Below are 19,668 nucleotides of genomic sequence, written 5' to 3' on the forward strand. Positions count from 1 at the left end.
AGCAGCGAGCAGAACAAAGATCCCTGGCCTGGTGGGACTTGCATTCTAGTCAGGAGTGACAGACAGGACACAATAGCCATACTTTATAAGAACAGTATATATTTTAGAATATTTAGTCTTAAATATTCTATATAAATATATATTAATATGTAAATATTGAATATAATATAAAGTATATTTAATTCATTAATAAATAGTATTTTGCATATCTACTGGAAAAAGTAGAGCATGTAAGGGACTTCTTCCCAGCATACCTTGCAGTCCACGCTATTCTGTTCTGTTCCCATCTCAGTCCTTAAGAGCGTGCCAAGGGTTCTCGTGCTGCCAGGAACTCCTGCATTCTGCTCCCTCAGCTGTTCCCATGGGAAATCACAGAAACAGACTGTTTAGGCCTGGTTGGACTCTTAGCATCCAGTCAAGCATTCGCTGCCTTGGTTCTGCCCCACTCCTGACTGATGATGTTGACACATGTGGCTGCCCCCTGGGTGCCAGCCATGTCACCCTAATGCTATCCAAGCAGAGCATACCAAGAACCTGCACAAGGCAGGCCTTTTCCCCAGAGTCCCAGCACAACCTGTCCTATTAAGTAGGGAGAGTGGTGGTGGCGTCTAAGTTCAAGGAGTTCCCCATGGGTGGAACCCTGGCACCCCTGCCTCTCACCGGTGATGGCTCTAGTCTACATCTCTGCTCATTTCTTTGCTGCCATATAAAGAATTATATTAAGAGCAGAACTAAAAGACCAGCCAGAACAACCATTAAGAAGAGTAAGTGAATAAATCATAGCAGCTGGAGAAGAAAGTTCAAGACCTCAGAAATCACTGTACATAGAACTGGATAGGAACAATTGATTATTACCAGATAATTGTCAAAGGCCAGGTTTGGGCAGAAGCAAGAAACAACCAAAAAAAAGTCAGAATATCCATCCTGGACCAGTGGGAAATGAGGTTATGAAGATAGCCAAGTTCTTTTTAAAAATCACTTAAATGAGCGGCAGTAATTTGAGCATAATCTCAGCATAGACAGTGGCAAGTTTCAAGTCTACTGTGGAGGAGAAAATCCTGAGTAAAGCACCGTTTTCCTGAACTCAGAAGGACTGTCTTTCCGCTGGGAATGTTTAAGCCCAAAATTTCCAGTTAAGACTGTCACAATTCTGATCCCTGTTGAGAAAATGAAATTAGACTCCATTTAGACCACATTTGGCCTAATGATGTTCAGTACCTCCTGGGGCCAAAAATTATTCCCAATTGAGCATAAATTACAAAGTGAGATTAGATATCAGGGAGAATCTGGTGATAATCTGGATTGTAAAGTGCCAGAAGCTTCTAATGGAGGGACGGTTTAGGTTTCAGTTCCAGAAGCTCTTTATGAAATAGATCAACACTCTGAACCTGAGACTAGTTTAGACTGTGTCTGCCTATGGGACCTGCTTATCAGATCAGTTGTGACTTAGGGAAATCTGGGGAATATATGAAAAGGTTACAATAACTATATCCACCTATGTCCAGGGCCAGGTTTCTCAACCTTGGCACTGTTAATATTGGGGCCAGATAATTCTTTGTTGGGGCGGGGCTGTCCTGAGCATTGCAGGATGTTGAGTAGCATCTCTGGCCTCTACCCGCTAGATGCCAGCAGCATCCCCACCACCCACCCTCCCAGTCATGACAACCAAAAATATTTCCAGTCCTTGCTCAAGTCCCCTGGGGGTCCAAATCCCTCGCTGCTGAGAACCACTGCTCTAGGGTGACCAACTGTCCCAGTCTGCCTAAGACTGAGGAATTTAGCATGAGACTTTCAGTGCTAAAGCCAGGACAATTCTATATAACCCAGGACCAGTTGGTCACTCCACTGTCAGTGATGTGTTCTATTTCATAGTAAAGTTTAAAAGCAAGAAACCAAATGTTTTGAAAAGTCTTTCTTTGGGAGGCATTGATAAAGACATTTGGGAAAACGTATCATTCCACCTCAGCACGTTTCCCGATTCTGGAAAGTCTTTAGAGTTCTGACCGTCTTTTTCCTCAGTGCCTCTAAAGATGGGCCATTGGGATGTTTGATGCTGGCCAGTGAACCAAGAGGACGTGATTCAAACTGTGCCATCTTGCTAGAAGAGAGGTTCTTGCTTGACACCTGGTAATGAGTTTGAGTGACAGACTTCTCCTTAGAATTGTAGGCTGTGTGACAGTATACATCATAAAAGTGACAGCAACAGTGGGGACTAATTTAATTCCATTTTCCTTGCAGCCCTGATAAATCATTGCTGCAGGGAAAAATAAATTTTACTTTCTCAGACAAAAACGATTTGAATAACGATGTGCTCTGAGGAATCAGGGACTGAGAGAAGGTCTGTTAGTGGGCTTAAAAATATTTAAATAGCGTGTCATGAAACTTGTTGCAAATGCCCCCTGCGCCTGGCCTGGTATGTGACATACCAGGAGGGCCTCCTTCCCGGACTGATTAGAAGAGCATAAAATCGTACAGGCCATCTTGTGTTTTTTAGGGTATCTCATGGGAAAAGGTAACTGATTAGAGTGCTGCGTATCCTCCATGAGTTGGTGGATGAAACAGTTAAGATAGTGATTCTAGAGTCTGGAGTCCTGACCATTTACAAATAGGAAAATTCTCAATGTGAATGGAAAATTGCCAGTGATTTTCATCTTCCTTCCAGAAAATGATTGTTGCTTAGGAATGTGGTTCTGCTGGGAGGTTTTTTAAATGATACAGAGAATGAGTTATGGAGGGAGGAGGACCTGGGCCCCACAGTGCTGTGCATGCGGAGCCTAGTGCATCTGGGTGGGGCACTGTAGACGGAACATCTCTCCCCGAGAGGACAGTGGAGAATGGACCCTAATCCTTGTAGGGAAACATGTACTTTGTCTAAGCAGAACAATGCCTAACTTACTTTAATGAGAGTCTACCATCCTAGCTGCAGTCCCTCCAAACCACAAGAAAACCACTTGCCTGTGAGTAGAATCCACGTCTTCCTATACTACCCACGGGCATATTGCTCTGGGGTGTAGGGGCAAACGGGGAAACCCAGGAGAAGTTTTGCTCGTGACCATTTCGTGCAGGCAAGCCCACTGTGATTTTCCCACTCTTGACGTCAGCCTCAGTTGCACTCCAGCTTCAGCGACTGAAGGAATAAATCATAGGCAGAAGCTATAAAAACCCCTGTCAGGAAGCAGCCCCTTCCTTGGGAGCCGTGTGAACGTAAGGTAAATGAGCAGTTACTGCAGAGATGATTTCATAGGAGTGAGAAATTCTGCACTCGAGCAGCAAGGAGAATTGTTATGTGAATTATAAAACCGCTCCTCTCGCTCCTCGCAGCCCACCTGGGAGCGGTGGTCTTCGTCTGACACTCACCCAGCTTCGGGGAGCTCTGATTTCCCGTTTGTTTTGGCCCTGATAAACAGCCCAGAGCTTTGGGCTAGGTCCGGCCAGCCATTGAAAATACTATTTGTCTTTTAAAAAGCAGGGCCTGGATCCTGTCAGAAATAAGAGAAACAATTGGAGAAGACATACAAGGTGCACAGTATTTTACTGGCTGTGGTTGTCATTTCAATTTCACGTCCAAGAGGAGTTGGGTATTTGGGGTTCCATTAGCTTGATGTCCCCCCGCTCCTAGTTTTCTCAGCTTGGAATTCAAAACTGCCTCTCGGTGTTCTTTATTGCCAACACGCAGCCCTCAGGAGCGGAGAGTCTGCGTCATCTCTGAGTCTGATGTGCTGCTAGACATCCGCGTCCCAGACACTTAGCTGTAGGCACCAGAACAGGAAAGAACAAAATGGTAGGATCTGGAAAGAGAGAAAACCCCAGGCTATAGTGCTGGTGGGAAGTAAAATCATGCAGACATATTTAAGGAATATATAATACTATATGTTTAAATAGTATTTAAGGAATTCTCTGGGCCTGTGCTATGCTGTAAAGTTTGCCTCTGAAGGAAAACGAAACAAAACTTAATCAGTCCTTGGATTACAAAGATCTTGGGACATCTGCCCTTGGGTTTTTCTTGTTCTGAGAATTTGTTTTCTGCAAATGCCTGCCTGGGTCCCTGCTTCGGAGGAATGGCTCTGTCACTGTATGAGTTTCCCAGAGCTGCCGAAAACTGGGCAGCTTAAAACCACATAAATTTATCCTCTCACAGTTCTGGAGGCTGTAAGTCTGAAATCAAGGTGTTGGCAGAGCTGGTTCCTTCGGGGCCTCTGATGGAGGATCCTTCTGGGCCTCTCTCCTAGTTTCTGGCTTCTGCTGCCATCCTTGGGGTTCCTTGGTTTGTAGGTGCAGCCCTCCAACCTCTGCCTCCATCTTCACGTGGCCATCTCCTTCCTCTCTGTCTGTCTCTGTGTCTCAAATCTCGCTCTCCTTTCTCTTAGAAGGATACCAGTCATTGGAGTTAGGGCCCACCCTAGGGTGATTTCATCTTGAGATCCTTAACTTAATTATATCTACAAAAACCTTCCTTTCAAATAAGGTTACATTCAGAAGTACCAGGGGTAAGGATATGAGTATATCTTTGGGGGGACACAAGTCAACCGACTACCATCGTCGGGGGCTATATTTTATTCCTCTTCATATATCTCAAGTTGCTACTTGCTTTGCTAGAGTCCATTTACAAAACCTCACTGAGATGAATTGTTAAGCTGATTCCTGGCTCTAATATTTGCCTCCCCACCTCCATGTTCAGGCTTAAACATCCCTTCGTATTACTTCTGCCATATCACTCCTAGGAGACAAAGGCCAGACTGGCCAAACCCTCCAAACGTGACACTCCCAGGCACTGAATTCTCATGTCCTTGCAAATCAAATCAAGGAGGACAGGCTTACAGTCCTATGAGGCTCCCTACCCCAGGCTGTAACCTTCTGCCTTCACACGTAGAGCATATGAATATGCACAGGAAATGATTAACTATGGTGAAGACCAGAGACGTGGGGAAGGGGTGGCAGTGGAGAGAAGAGATGCCTCAGAACTGATTTCTCCAGCAGTCAATTTATCCAGAAAGACAGGGTAGCAGAGCAAGGCTCTGGACAGACTCTAATTGTTTTTTTTCCTTTTTTGATTTGTTTCCTATTAGCAAACTGCCTAGTTGGGCTAGAGCTGTCGTTCCCAAAATATTTTACGTCACAGAGAAGGCTTGGAACTATTATCCCTACACGATTACAGGTAAGCCCTTCGTATAACCAGCATGTCACATGCAGCACTGCAAGCACATGGCGGTAGTCAACTTTCATGGATTTAGGGTGAATTATCCAAGCAGGGACTTATGGGAGCCCCATAATATCTCCCCAAACCCTTTGCCTTCATATTGTTAGGTCAACGCTCTCCCTAGCAGGGGGTGGTAGGAGTTAAGCTAAACCATTCCGTATTCCTTCTTAAAGCAATTGTAGTAAATAGCATATGGAGGGGAAATGGGAAGCTCTTTCTAGTGACATTTCTACAGGTTTCATTATCCTTCTTTCTCCCTGTTTCCTCAATAATCTCCTAGTAATTTTGGGGTGTGGTTTGTTTATAAGCAAGTTGTTTATTTTGACTTGTTTGTTTTACAGCACCCCATCTCCCCTAAAAAAACCCCAAATGACTGTAATTTATGTAAAAGATTCTTTTGGGTCTCTCTGCCTCAAACTACTTCCTTTGCAAGTGGATAATATGAAAATCTTTAAGATCACTTTCCCTCTCACTTGTAATAGAGTGGTAATAACCTCTGACACTGAACTAGAAACTGTGGCCAAAAAATTTAGAAGGCTTGGTTCCTACCCTTGAACATATGAAAATTCGAGATCCCACTTGAATATCATCATAACAAGCCCTTCTTATTGGCTGTAAAAGCTGCTTTTCCACTTAAAAGATTTCCTTTGTGGTTAGTGAAATGCCCTACTGGAATTATTAGTCTTTAATTCTGCTTTTATAATGCCAGCTCTTTGGTTTTTAATTAGCCAAAACCTATAGGCTAATTGAATCTTGTCTTACAGTCCTTATCTGCCCAACCACAAAAGTATCATATGAAAGAGTTTTAAGAGCAAACATGGAGACATTCAGCATTTATGAAAATTAAATTTTGGAAGGTTTCCTTACTGCATTTTTAATAATTATAATTCGTCAGTATTTGTTAGCTCTGTGGTTTTATATTGCTTATAAGCGTGGTCTAAATTATCATTTTGTCTCTCTTTTTTTTTTCCCTCTTGTCCAAATGAACATCTGGGACCAGAATACACAGTAAGTTTTATTTAATCATTTAAAAATATTCAGCCTAAGGTCAATGGAGTAAGTGGAACTTCCCTTGTATGTCTCATCTCGTCAGTGTAATAAAAAAAAAATAGGGAAATAATTCAGAATCAGATACTTAAATGTAGGCTATTACATAGTTATATATAATGGAATAGCTTGAATGTTCTCATTTGTTCAAGAACATGAATGTTAATTTAAAATGCCTTGATAGTCACTTTATATAATTAACTTTTACTTGTAATTTTAAATAGCTTGACTGCTCTGCTGGCGATAGTTCACTGTAATAGAAGGACAGTTTCTAGAAACGTGATATGGAAAAGACAATGGTAGTTATGGATGGAAGATGGGGCTTACACTTGCAGGTTGTGGTCTGATCCCTTTTGGAGAACGTTGAAACTGGAAAGACATGCAAACTATTTTACTCAGAGCTCTGCATTGGACAGTCTTGGTGGCTTGATAAAAATAATTTAATTTCTTCCTATCCTAAGACCCTCTAGAATCATTACTTACACTAAAAAATGGGACCCTATAACATCATTGTGTCATGGTATTTTCATTTGGATCATTTTCCTCAATGGCCAGTGGGTCAAGCTGTCATAACAAGGAAATGGTTAACTGAGCTTGGATGGAGTTGAGTTTTTGGTCTTAATCAAACAGCCAAAGGAAAGAGAGAGATGGTGAGAGAGAAATGGAGGAAAATGATTGATCACGTCCTTAGCGTGGGCATCATGGTACCTTGCACGTAGTAGGTGTGCAATCGCTAGTTATTGGATGACAGAATAAACGCATGAATCATAGGTAGATACATCATCCTAACAGATACCATGAAAGTGTCACAGGCTTTGGAGTCAGATAGGCCTGGTTGTCTTCTGGCTCTGCCACTTACTGGCTGAAGTTCTTAAGTGAGTGACCCTCAGTTGCCAGTTCTTGAACTCATGTTGGTCCTTAAGTACGTTCGCACCTGTTCTCTGCAAAGTAGAAAAAAGTGGAATAATATTCAAAATTTTTCATAAAATTACATTTATTCCACTTAAAGAACTGTTGATAATTATGTCCCTCATTCTTGGGTATTAAAATGTCTTTTCTTTTATGAAATGATAGGAATATACATAACATTTTCTCCGAGTATCTAACTTCAAAAAAAAGGGCAATTCTATTGCAAAATACAAATTTTACATTTAGAAGTTAGGGAACCACTGCTCTAGAAAATGCAGCTTAACTTCTCTGAACTTAAGTTTTTCATCTCTAAAATTGGGATAGTCTCCCTTTCATAGAGCTGTGAGTAGAAGGACTCAATGATTAATGCTGGGGTTTGAAGACTTTTTCTATAAAGGGTCTTACAGTAAATATTTTCTGCACTGTGGTCCAGTCTCTGTCACTGTGAAAACAGCCATGGAGGCTGTGTAAAGATATTGGCATGGTTATATTTGCCCGGGCAGCAGGCCAGATTCAGCTCCCAGGCTATAGTTTGCCAACCACTGATCTAATGTATAGAAAGCTGTCAGCACGTTGCCTGTAGATAGCTGGCAATTAAATAGCTCCTACCAAACTGCGCCCCCCCCCCCCCACCCACTGACCCCCCCGCAACCCCGTTCCTTTGCTTCCAGCAATTGCACAGTTATCAAGAGGAAGACTTTGGAATCTTTTGAATCCTGCCTCCATTAACAATTCTGCAAAGTGCTTCCCTTTAAGCCTCCATTTCTCATCTGTAAGTGGGGAAGATGTAGTAACTATCTTGTAAGAGTGATATGAAGATTATATTAAATAATCCATGTGAAATCTTAGCCTAGTGCTTGGTACATGGTAAATATTCAGTAAATGTTCATTGTTATTTATTTTGCAATGCTGGAAGCTGCCATCATTAAAATGGAAGTCCTATGGGCAAATAAATGAGAATATATCTTAGTACCCTTCAAAGCAGACTAGCTCCAGTTACTAGACCAGAAGGTACTAATTGCCTAGGATATTATTTGATTTTATTGATATCTGACGCTATCCCACTTCCCACTTTGCTGAAAGCTTGTGCATGGACTTTTCTTTTGAAATGTAATCAATAGCTACAGGGACAAGAGAATTCTTGTCTCAATAACTATACAAAGGCATTTATTTGCCTGGTGAACCTTAGAATTAGGTCACCTTGTCTTGACCCAAAAGTGATGGCCTTTATTCTCCATAATCTCGTGACAGTACCATGAAATGTGAGGGTGATTAACAGAGAAATGAAATCTGAAAATGTTTAATGATATTGTATTCATTTTTAAAGAATGTTATTAAAGTACTAAGATTTTGAAAACAATGCAACGGAATGAAAACCATAGTTCCTGACAAAGCCATCCCCATGGGAATGCACATCCTAAGGCAGCCCTCCCACAGAAGCCTTTCCCGCCAGCCTCCATTACAGTGGTCCCCCCGTATCCATGAGGGATACCTTCTAAGACCCCCTGTGGATACCTGAAGCCACAGATAGTACCGAACCCCGTATATATTATCTTTCTTCCTAGACATATGTATTTGAGATGCAATAGCAATACCAGCAGGATTTTTTTTTTTCTTTCCTCAGAATTTCACAGATAGAAGATCCATTCCTAGCATAGATCTTAGCAACCTCAGCATACCATTTTTTTTCTTTCTTTATTGAGTCAGGAATTTTCACCTTTTCACTTAAAGGAAGCACTTTACTGCTTCTCTTTGGCATATCTGAATTGCCAGCGTCACTGCTCTTGCACTTTGGGGACATTATTAAGTAAAATAAGGATTACTTGACACAAGCACTGTGATACCATGACAGTCAATCTGATAACCGAAGGCTACTAAGTGACTGATGGGTGGGTAGTGTATACAGCATGGATCCGCTGTATACAAGGAGATGATTCATGTCCCAAGCGAGATGGAGCGGGATGACACAAGATTTCACCAGGCTCCTCAGAATGGCGGGCAATTTAAAACTTAGGAATTTTTTATTTCTGGAATTTTCCATTTAATATTTTCAGACTGAGGTTGACCACAGGTAACTAAAACTGAGGACAGTGAAACCAGGGGTAAGGGAGGGGGCTACTGTACCGTGACCCTCGATCTCCTGCGCCAACCCTGTGTAGTCCACGGAGGATTTCTTAGGGACTCGTGGCCCTTACTTCCGACCAGCCTCTGCCCCGAGTTCTCCTGTGGCTCTAATCACACAGTTCAGACTTTGAAAGGAACATAAATTATTTTATTTCTGTTTGAGAAAATTTGGGGACAGAACATAAAAAAGAAGTTAATTATGGTTGCATAGTTTCACACTCACCCCCTTCTGTTTGACTCTAAGTATTACTTGATATCTTCTAGGCCCTTGTTTTTTGGGTCAACTTCTCCCTAATCCGATCCTTGGGATGGTTTCCTGGGGCTGCCATAACAAAGTGCCACAAATTGGATGGCTTAAAACGACATTAATTTATTGTCTTACAGTTCTGGAGGCTGGAAGACTGAATCAAGTTGTCGGCAGGGTCCTGCCCCCGATACCTGTAGGGCTGGAATCCTTTGCTTCTTTCTGGCTTCTGGTGACCCAGGCGTTCCTTGGCTTGTGGCCGCACAATTCCGATCTCTGCCTGTTTTCACGTAGCTGTCTTCCCTCTGTGTGTCTCTGTGTCTTCACATGGCATCCTCGTCGCTGTGTCTCCTTCTTCTTCTCCTAAGGACACTGGTCGTTGGATTAAGGACCTGCCCTACTCCAGTGTGACCTCATCTTCTCTAATTACATCTGCAATGACACTTATTCCAAATAAGAGCACATTCTGAGGAACTGGATTAGGACTTCAACATATATTTGCGGGGGGTGGGGGGGGGGTCACAGTTCAATCCATAACACTGTCTTTCAATTTAGTTAATTGTCATTTATTATGTTAACAGTCATTTATTAAGCACCAACAATGTGTAAAACATCATGCTAGAAGGCATCATTGAGCAATGGCCCCTGCCCTCTGGGGAGTCATCAGCAAGTCATAGGATTTTCTGGAGGCAAGACAGGCCAGGCCATCGTTCAGCCCAGGGGAGAGGCTAGCACCAGACCTGCCCACTGGCTACATGAGCTCTGAGCTGCACTGACAGCAGAGGTTCAGACCAGAAGGCAGAATGAATGGCACTGGGGAATCCAGCCAGACAAGCAATTGCAATGTGAAAGGAAGGGCCCTGTGCTCTGGATTGGGGCCTTGAGCTTAAGTGACAGGGCTATAGTCCCCAAGAAGGGGTCCAGGCAAGAACAGGACACGGCCATCTTACACAGGTTGCTCAATCATGAGATGCTGGGGTGATAAAGTTGCCAGCTTTAGCAAGTAAAAATACAGACTATCCCATTAAGTTTGACTCTCAGATTAACAGCAAATAGTTTTTAGTATAAGTATGTCCCAAATATTGCAAGGAATATACTTATACTAAAAGATTGTTTGTCTCATATTTTATCTAGCAATCCTTTGGGGGGAGGGGTGGCAGTGGGGCAGAACTGGTCTCAGAGACTAAAGCACAAAAATCTGATCATAAGAACAGTGCACCTTGGTAGGCCAAGGGGAAGGGAAGACAAGAATTGTAGGACTCAGGAACCTGTCCTGCAGTTGACGTGCCGCATTAACGCTCAGGCCAATTGAATGACCCATCAGAGCAACTGAAGTGCTCCTTCCTCAAGATTGGGTCAGGAAGTGAAATGGACTGAAGGGAGTTGGGGAAAATTAAGGGAGAGCGGACGAATACATAGCTGTCAGTATTTCAAGGAAGACCTGTGCTAAGTGTTACAGTTACAATGCAAACAGAGGATTGTGGAAAGGAGAGAGAAGTTCTGCCTGGGAGAAATACAGGAAGATTTCCTGGAGAAGGTGGGATTTGACTGGTCCTTAGGGACAGTAGAACTCCCACCTGCAGATGCCTGCTCTGTCTTAGCTTGAACTGCATAACAAAACACCATAAACTGGGTGACTTAAGCGCCAGACGTTTATTTCTCACAGTTCTGGAGACTGGAAGTCCAAGATTAAGGTATTGGCTGATTTGTTCGGATGCTGGTGAGGACCCTCTTCCTGGTTTGCTGACAGCCATCTTCCTGCTGTGTCCTCACATGGCAGGGAAAAAGAAAAAGCAAGCTCTCTGGTCTCTTCTCAAAAGGCCACTAATCCCATTGTGGGGGCCCCACCCTCATGCCTCATCTAAACCTAACTAGCTCCCAAAGGCCCCACCTCCGTGTATCAACACATTGGGGGTTAGAGCTTCAACAAATGAATTTGGGGAGGAGGGACACAATTCAGTCCATAGCATGCTCATTCCAGGCCCAGTGGGCAGGTGATGTCTCTGGATCTTGGCCACCTGGACACATGGAGGCCAGGTCATGCCAGCTTTGGATGTGAGGGCAGGTCTGGAGTTAATTCTCCAAAAGGAAGCAAGATTTTTTCGCAGCTAGTCCACTTTAATTTTCCATCCCAAATATAGCACGGCTTTTCTTTCCGTCCCTCCAGTGACTGGGGGATCCGAGTTTTTCTCTCTGTGGCTGCAGGTGCACCCATTCAGGCCCACAGTGTTCACTTTGAAGCTGCCTGTTCTTAACTCGGACTCAGCCGTGTTTTCATGCTCTCTGCCCACGACAGCCCGGGGAGAGGACCCCACTTTTCTCTCTCACTGCAAGGTCTGCTCCCAGGATTTATGACAGACGCTTTCAATAGTGTTCATCTTTTTTCCTGTTTTAAATGCTTTTTTATTGGCTTCTTTATCCCCTGATCCATTAATCCTAACTACCTCTTCTGGACGTCATTTCAAGCCCCATATTTCCTGTTTTTGCCCAAAAGCAAACCTTCCCCAATGCCAGACTTCAACTGGGGTCACCACACCCGCCCCTCCCTCCCCTCAGGGAGGCAGAGGGGCTCTCAATACTCCAGACAGGTGTCTCTCCCCGTAGGATTAGCCCAGAGCAATGTGTGCCTGTTCCTAGGGTCCCCTTGGTCTTAGATCTGACTCTCCAGCCTGTTACGGAGACCTCATGCTGCCCTCATTTATGACAAAACCCAGCCCAAAGCACTTTCTGTTTAGGGTCATCTAGGGCTTCAACATTATCACAATTATCAAGATGCAAAAGCTTTTTCATCACTGTGAGTGACTCTGTGTGTTTAGTATTATGTGGAAACACCATGTGCCCAGGAAGTTGGAAAAAAATATCTCTAGTTGGTTATAGGAAAAACCTTAATTATACAATAAACAAAGAACAACACGATGACAATTTTCCAGAGGACAGACCATCTAACCAGTTCTTCAAAACCTGCCGGTTCTTCTGAAGTTTGTCAAGTCACAAAGGAAGGTGCCCAAGCAGAGACTGGCTGCCTTCCAAAGTCACTGATTTTGTTTTTCTAGGGCTAAAAAAAGGCTGTGCTGGAGTATGAATATAATTCAGCAGCATCGATTCAGCCTCGGTAGTAATGAAGGGGAAAAAAAGAATTTTTTTCTCATTTGTAAGAATTTGAAAACTGAAGCTATAGTGTCTATGGCGGTGACCTAGAATGCGCCGTGGCTAGATCTTTTGCTGCCGTGACCATCCCACTTACCCCAACATCTTAACAAGAATCGGCAGAAGAGGCAACGACGATTGTGAAGCACCTTTCTCTTAGAATGGCTGGCCATTACCAAGGAGCAAAAGTCGTAGTGGGCTATTCAACGTTATCCAGTATTTTAATTATTTAGTTGAAAGAGATAGAAAAAATAAAATGTAACAGACTAGGGAGAAGGAAATGGTTCTGGAATGAACCTCAAACGGTGTGGAGCCACAATGAGCCATGTCGTTGTTAGGGTTGACTTAGTGGAGCCGGGAAGAGGGTCAAGCTCATGGTCGGGACTGGATCGTCAGTCACCCAAGATGAACTCGGGTTGTCTTCCCAGCAGTGGCAAGAGAGAGATTGAGGTATTTTTCTGAAAGCAGCTAACTGTCCTGGATAGGAATTTCACTCGCAATCTTGGCCTCGTCAGCTTCCCCGATAATTGAAAGAGCTGATAGGTGCTGTGTGTTCAGACTGCTGACCTGCATTCCTCTCAAGCCCTCTCTGCCTTCTTAAGCACAGAATCCCAGCCAAGGGGAGAAGAAACCACTAAATCACGTAACTGAGAAATAGGTCCAAGTCCAGGGAAGGTACATTATTATATGAGAACTCTAGGATTGTTGGAAGGAAATTAGAGGACAATCTGGCCATCTCAACTACGGTGTAAGCTAAGAGAATGAAGGTCTCTAAGTGTTCCTTCTTTGTGGTCATGGAGGCAGAGGTAGGGATGGCGGTTAGATGATTAGGAAATAACCTTGATCTCCACATCACAATTAACCTTGAATATCCAGAGCAATACATAATTTTGGGGGGCAGAGGGAAGTATCCCTTCTTAGAAATGGGAGTGCATAGGCTGGGGCCTGTAGAGACCAGGTCAAAGAAACAGTCCTCCAGCTGAGAGTGCTAACGAGCAAGGCAGCAATTAGGCACAGGCCGGAAGAGGACTCCCACAGGGAAAATGCTTAAAGTCTGTGGAGACGTGGGTCATGGCATGAGGCTGGTGCCATAAATAGAGTCGAAAGGACCAAGTTCAAAAATCTTCAGGGTTCAAGAGAATTTAGATGGAAACAGTCTAGAGCCACTTATAACTATCATCAAGATGGTACAGTCAGCTAAGTAAGGGAAACACTGGGTTCTACTGAGTTAAATAGATTTGGTTATTGCAGGACTTCTCAGAGCCTTACTGTTCTAATGTACATTGTGAATCTCCAAAAGTGAGTTGAAGTATGCACACTTCCCACATTCGTTTGTCCATGGGACCTCGGATTCTGTAAAGCCAGTCTTCTAAAACTCAGGGAAGCTCCAGAAGCTTCTCTTAGAGTTAGAGCCATTATGTGCCCACGAAATAGGCCAGTGGACTAATTCTATTTCAGTAAATGTTACTTCTTAAATTTCAGTGGGCTAATATGTTGCCTGAAGATTACAATTACTCAATATCAGAGTTTTTTGAAGAACTCCAACAGTAATGAATTTTTTTTTTTAAAGAATCAGGTGACACAGAACCTCTAGGTTCCTTTTCAAGCAAAGTCAGTTCTGTTAGACCACACAGCAAAGACACCTGAGCATTGAGATGACAGTGAGCTTGTGCACTGAGTTATTTCAATTTAGAAAGCGAATTGGTTGCACGGATGAACCATTGCAAACCAGCTTGTTCACAGAGGTGACTTGGTGCTCGTGCGGGACTAGAACTTGCCTCCACATCTCAGCAACCCAGTCGATTGGCGCCTGGTGAAGCGGGACCCTTGGAACAGCCAGTGTTGTTTGTCGGGTTATCCCATTTCCATTTCTAGCTGTTCCCAAGCTCTTGTTCGTTCTTCAAAGAAAATTAATTCAGCCATTTTTGGGGGAGAGAGCAGAAGATAAAATGTACCTCTCTACCATAACATAGCATTGTTAAATTGTTTGCACCTTTTTAAACACGACTCAGAGTGACCTTACAGGGGGCAATCATCACAGAAAAAAATGTCTAAAGGAATTTTCGATAGAAGATTTTACTGGGAAGTTTTCCTTTGTTGTTTTCTACTTTGCACCTGTGGTGCTGAAAATTGGATTTCTCTTCTACAGTTTATTAACGCCTATGGAGTTGGGTTTAGTTCAGGTTGGTAAGATCAGAATAATACAACTCGAACAATTTTGTAGGGCAGGTTTCTTTCTGTAAAAATAAAATAAAACACAACTCTGGATATACCGAAATAGTAAACTTCAGTGATTAAAGAAAGTGAATGTAAAACTGCCCAATGTCTTTTAACCTTTCTGATCACTGATACTCTGAACTCCATGACAGTGTGCAGTTGACTGAGGAATTTCCCCAGCTGGTTAAGAAAGATGATTCTTCCAGTTTTTAACTGAGAAGGCTTGCAATCTGCAAGTTTCCTCGCAGGCCACATGCCAGCCTCTATTTGGGAAGTCACTCTGATTTGTTCCCATTTTTATTACTTACATGCAATTCTTTTTCACTTGATGTGTTCTGTCTGTCTCTTTAAACCTTGTCCAGCCTTTTACTGTGTGTAGCTATCAGTTTGAGCATCCACTGCTTATTTCTGCCCTGACGGGTCCAGCCCTAGATTGTATACAGAACCTGAATTTAGTTTTCCTGCTCGATTTTCATAGAAACGTCATTAATAAACCATGCCCCGTTGAGAAAACATACCTTCATTCACGTCGTTGCTCCCTCTCCCTCCTGGCCTTGCTTCTCCGGTGAGTTGCTGTTGCTCAGCATGTCAGAGGACAGGAAGAGGCTCCATCGCTGAATGAACTAATGAATTAACAGAAGCCTCAGGGTGGGGCGCAGGCTGATGAGAAGCAGCGGAGAGGCTGACATTCATGTCCTCGCTGTGGGCTGGAATACTAGCAGCTGTTTTCTGCTGTATTTCCATGCTCTGCCTTCCACACCCTCCCTTCCTCTCATCCTCCCTCGCTTCTCTTTCACATCCCACCGCTCTTCCTGGCCACATTTTTCTTCCTATGCAGCCTCTATTTGGGAAGTCACTCTCTGATTCATCCTTTTCTCTATTATTGACATGCAATTCCTTGTCTCCTCTTTGCTTTAAAATTCTACTTTTTAAAATCTCCACTTGAGTTCCTGTTCTCACTTTTCTGGAACAATCTTCTTTGCAATTTTTTTCCAACTACCCTGTCACTATTACCACTCATGCTATCTATGTGTAAAGGCAGATGTGGCCCTTGGAACACAGAACAACAAAGGAAACCCAGTATATCCCCTTATTTCCTTTGCATCTTTCCCTGAATGATGACTGAGGTTCTGAGTAGATGGGGGACAGCCAGACATACACTTTCTTGAAATTGGTGTATATAGTAAAGATCTCCCAGGCAAAACAGAGAAGTTTATATATGTATATGTTATCTTCCAACTATGGGGCAATTTTTTTGTCAAAATGGAAAGATAAAAGTTTCCTGATGAAGAATAAGGAAAATTAAAAGGAACTTTAAGATCTAGGTGCCTCTCCATACAGATTCACCACCCATAGGTTCCTATTCTACAGACAGCACAGTCTCCAGCCCCAGATTCCTGAAACATAATAAATCCTAAACTCTAGACCTGCTCTCACTAGCCCCGTGGAACATTCTGGATATAAGTCTCCTGTTGGTGAACCATGGAAACCTTTGCAAATCCAGTTTTATTAATGATCCCATCTCAAGCTGAAATTCCCTGTATGGCCTTGGCGTACATTTAATATGATAATATAGAATATCGTACCAAAGAATCAATGTCTTCAGGGGAATTCCATTAGAGAGAAGGTCAAGTCTATATAGAGTTTAATGTTCATTGATAGCAGAGAACACATGTTGCGTGGAGACAGAACAAGATGACCAGAGAGGAATGCATTGAGTTTCAGATAAAAGCTAAAAGGAAATAGTCTTTTAAAAGCCTATAAATACTGCATCTACCCCGTCAGCTTCTCAGCTCTTGCACTTAACTTTTGTGATTCCAAGCCTCCTTGGCTTTCAGACGTGGAAGGATCCTGGCTGATGACCAGGAATAAAGTGTTGAGTTAGTGGGCTCAATCAGCAGTTTTCAAACTTTCCCTCTCTTGGTCCAGGAGGTGCCATGGACATGCCTCACTGGCCACCATGTCACTGCATAACATTTTATGTGAAGAAGGAACCCTGATGCCATTTAAAAAATGATTTGAACTACTGAACTATATCACCTCTCAGATCCAGCCTCATTCAGAGACTCCATGAAGAAGTGTGATATATGAGACAGGAACCATTTGAAGCCAAGATTCCCAAACTTCCCGAATTTGCGCCTTCTCCATCTACTTAACAATGCTCTTTATAGTCCATTCCTCTTTAAGTTAAAGGGGACTAAAGCTAAGAGAATTTTTGGAACATCTTATGACTTCCATTAGAGATAATATAGTTACTTTGGGATATCATTGATGTTTACTTTTTTATGAGATTTGAATTTTTTTCTGCTTGCTTATTGAAAAAGATGTTTATTGTAAAATATAAGCATTATAAAAATGTATATTACAGAAAATAAAAGGGCTCCATAATTTCCATTTCTCTCCTTGAGAATATTTTGATGTCTGTTCTCCATTTTTTCTGTGCGTATACTAAAATACCTTTTTTTCTTTTTACAAAAAATGGGATTGTCTTGTTTTACACTTCGCTTTTTAAATAGCTTTGGAGTCCACCACAGTGTACTTAACCAACCTTCTACCAGTGGACTTTGGGTTGTGGCCATGTTTTTTATAGGACCAATAATGTGGTAATGAACATCTGTTTATTCATAATATTTTTTTCACACCTGAGAATTCATGCTCTTTGTGGAGTTCTGGGCAGGGTTTTAAAGCACTTCCACAGTAGGAATTAACTTAAGCTGTCAGATTCAATTCAATTTTTGAAAATGATTGTATTTTAAAGGTAGTAGGATATTTTGGCATATATAGGAATCCCGCTGTGAATTTCTTAAAAGAATAATTATTTCCCAAATTTATCTTTCTGGTAACTCCTGCTTTTCCTTCTTTGGGCTTGTTTGAAGTAGGGCATAGCTATCATTTGACAGATGCACACACACACATCTTCTCTGCTCTCAGTGGCCACAGGACATACTGAGGTGCCTTAGCCACCATCACCTCTGGCTGAGCACTCGGCTCCACTAGAAACGTTCATGTACTTTCTTAATACTCAGGAGGCAGCAGGATGTGGGGTTACAAGCACAAACCTCAGAGCCAGACAGCCTGAGCTACACCCCAGCTCCATCATGTAAATGTTATGTGATTTGGGGCACACTGCTCAACCTCTCCATGCCTTTGTTTCATATCTATAAAATGGGTATAACAGTTATATATCCCTCATAGTCCTATGAGGGTTAATGAGTTAATAAATCAGTTATTGTATATCAAATACTTGGAACAGTGCCTGATGACAGTAAGTACAATATCAACACTATTGTCATTATTACTTCACTGTTGGGTCATGTCCGTTTGTCTCAGACTGGATATGAGGAATGGTGACTGGTTTCCTTGGATCATCATTTTGACCCAAAGGTATTCCACAACTTCCCGGGATTAAGAAACACCTGGGCGGTAATAACTGTTGGTAAAGATGTGGAGGACCTGGAACCCCAGACACTACTGGTGGGAATGTAAAATTGTCGGACACTTTGCAAAACCATCTGGCAGTTCCTTAAAAGGTTAAACATAGGTGACCATATGATCCAGCAATTCCACTCTAGGTATATACCTAGGAGAAATGAAAACTTATGCATGCAAGAAGTTGTACAAGATTCTCCATGGCAGCATTATTCATAATAGCCAAAAAGCAGAAACAAATGTCCATCAACTGATGAATGGATAAATTAAATATGGTATATCCACATAATGGAATATTATTCTGCCATACAAAGGGTGCCAAGTGAGAGAATCCAAATACAAAAGACTACATGTTATATGATTCCATTTATATGTCATATCCAGAATAAACAAATCAGAGAGAGAAAGTAGATTAGCGGTTGCTTGGGGAGGTGGGAACGGGGACTGACTGCAATGGTACCAGCTTTTTTTAGGGTAATGAAAATGTTCTAAAATTAGATCATGGTAATGGTTGAATATACTAAGGAATGGGTGAACAATATAGGATGTGAATAAAGCTACTTTTAAAAAGAACAGAAAAATCAGGTCCTAGTTCAAGAGTAGGCTCCAGGACTCCACCAACTTTCTGAAAGCAAGTCATCAAGAGAGGGGCCTGGAATCTGTTTTTAGTAAGCCTACCAGATGAGGTATCATAAAGTAGGTTTTAGGAATACATACTGTTAGAGTATGATGTTTGTTTTACTTTGTAAATTGGTATAGGGCAGCCTTAATACTCTTTAGCTTACAGATTTCACCATGGGCTGGGTGTTATGGGAGTACAATATGATAGTAATGATGATCTTCAAAGTGAATGGTGCGTATTTTTCCAGAAGTCTTGCCACTCCATGCTTTGGAAGTGCAGACCCCCTAGAGAGCTTCAGCTCATCTCCCCTGGCCCATTCTCTCCAGCCACCATCTCCTCCCCCTCTGCAGGTGTGGAGACGGCAGTGAGGGCTTCCAGCACCACCCAGAAACTGACTATGAAATTCCCAGTGTGTTAGCCCCTTTCTCTTTAAGACTTGCTTACATTTAGTTTTGTTCTCGTAAGTGTTTGCCATAGCAACCCTAATCAATCACTAGACTAAAAATAGCTCTTTCATTTTTCCAAAGCATGTCTGTAGTGAATTGAAAATTCAGCTCTGCCATGCATTTTGCATGTGCTGCTTTCGTTTCCCGACACTGAATCTGGGCATGCTTGTGTCTGGAAATTATTCTTACAGAAGCCCAGGTATTTCGCTTGTCTTTCCTGGCATTCTTCTTCCTGACTGCAGATTCCCCCATCACTTCCAAAAGATACAAGTACGTGCATTTAAAT

General features: G+C 42.5%; 1 protein-coding gene across 1 annotated transcript in view; it reads left to right on the top strand.

Moving 5' to 3' along the window:
- The window catches only part of PITPNC1 (phosphatidylinositol transfer protein cytoplasmic 1), a 230,632-nt gene that overhangs the window by 123,794 nt on the left and 87,170 nt on the right, over positions 1–19,668 (top strand). Inside the window, exons 3-4 of the mRNA NM_001163878.1 lie at positions 5,067–5,155; positions 6,198–6,205. Coding sequence (NP_001157350.1) covers positions 5,067–5,155; positions 6,198–6,205 — 97 coding nt within the window. The remainder of the gene's footprint in view (positions 1–5,066; positions 5,156–6,197; positions 6,206–19,668) is intronic.

This window comes from Equus caballus, chromosome 11 (assembly GCF_041296265.1).
Source record: "Equus caballus isolate H_3958 breed thoroughbred chromosome 11, TB-T2T, whole genome shotgun sequence".
Taxonomy (NCBI): Eukaryota; Metazoa; Chordata; class Mammalia; order Perissodactyla; family Equidae; genus Equus; species Equus caballus.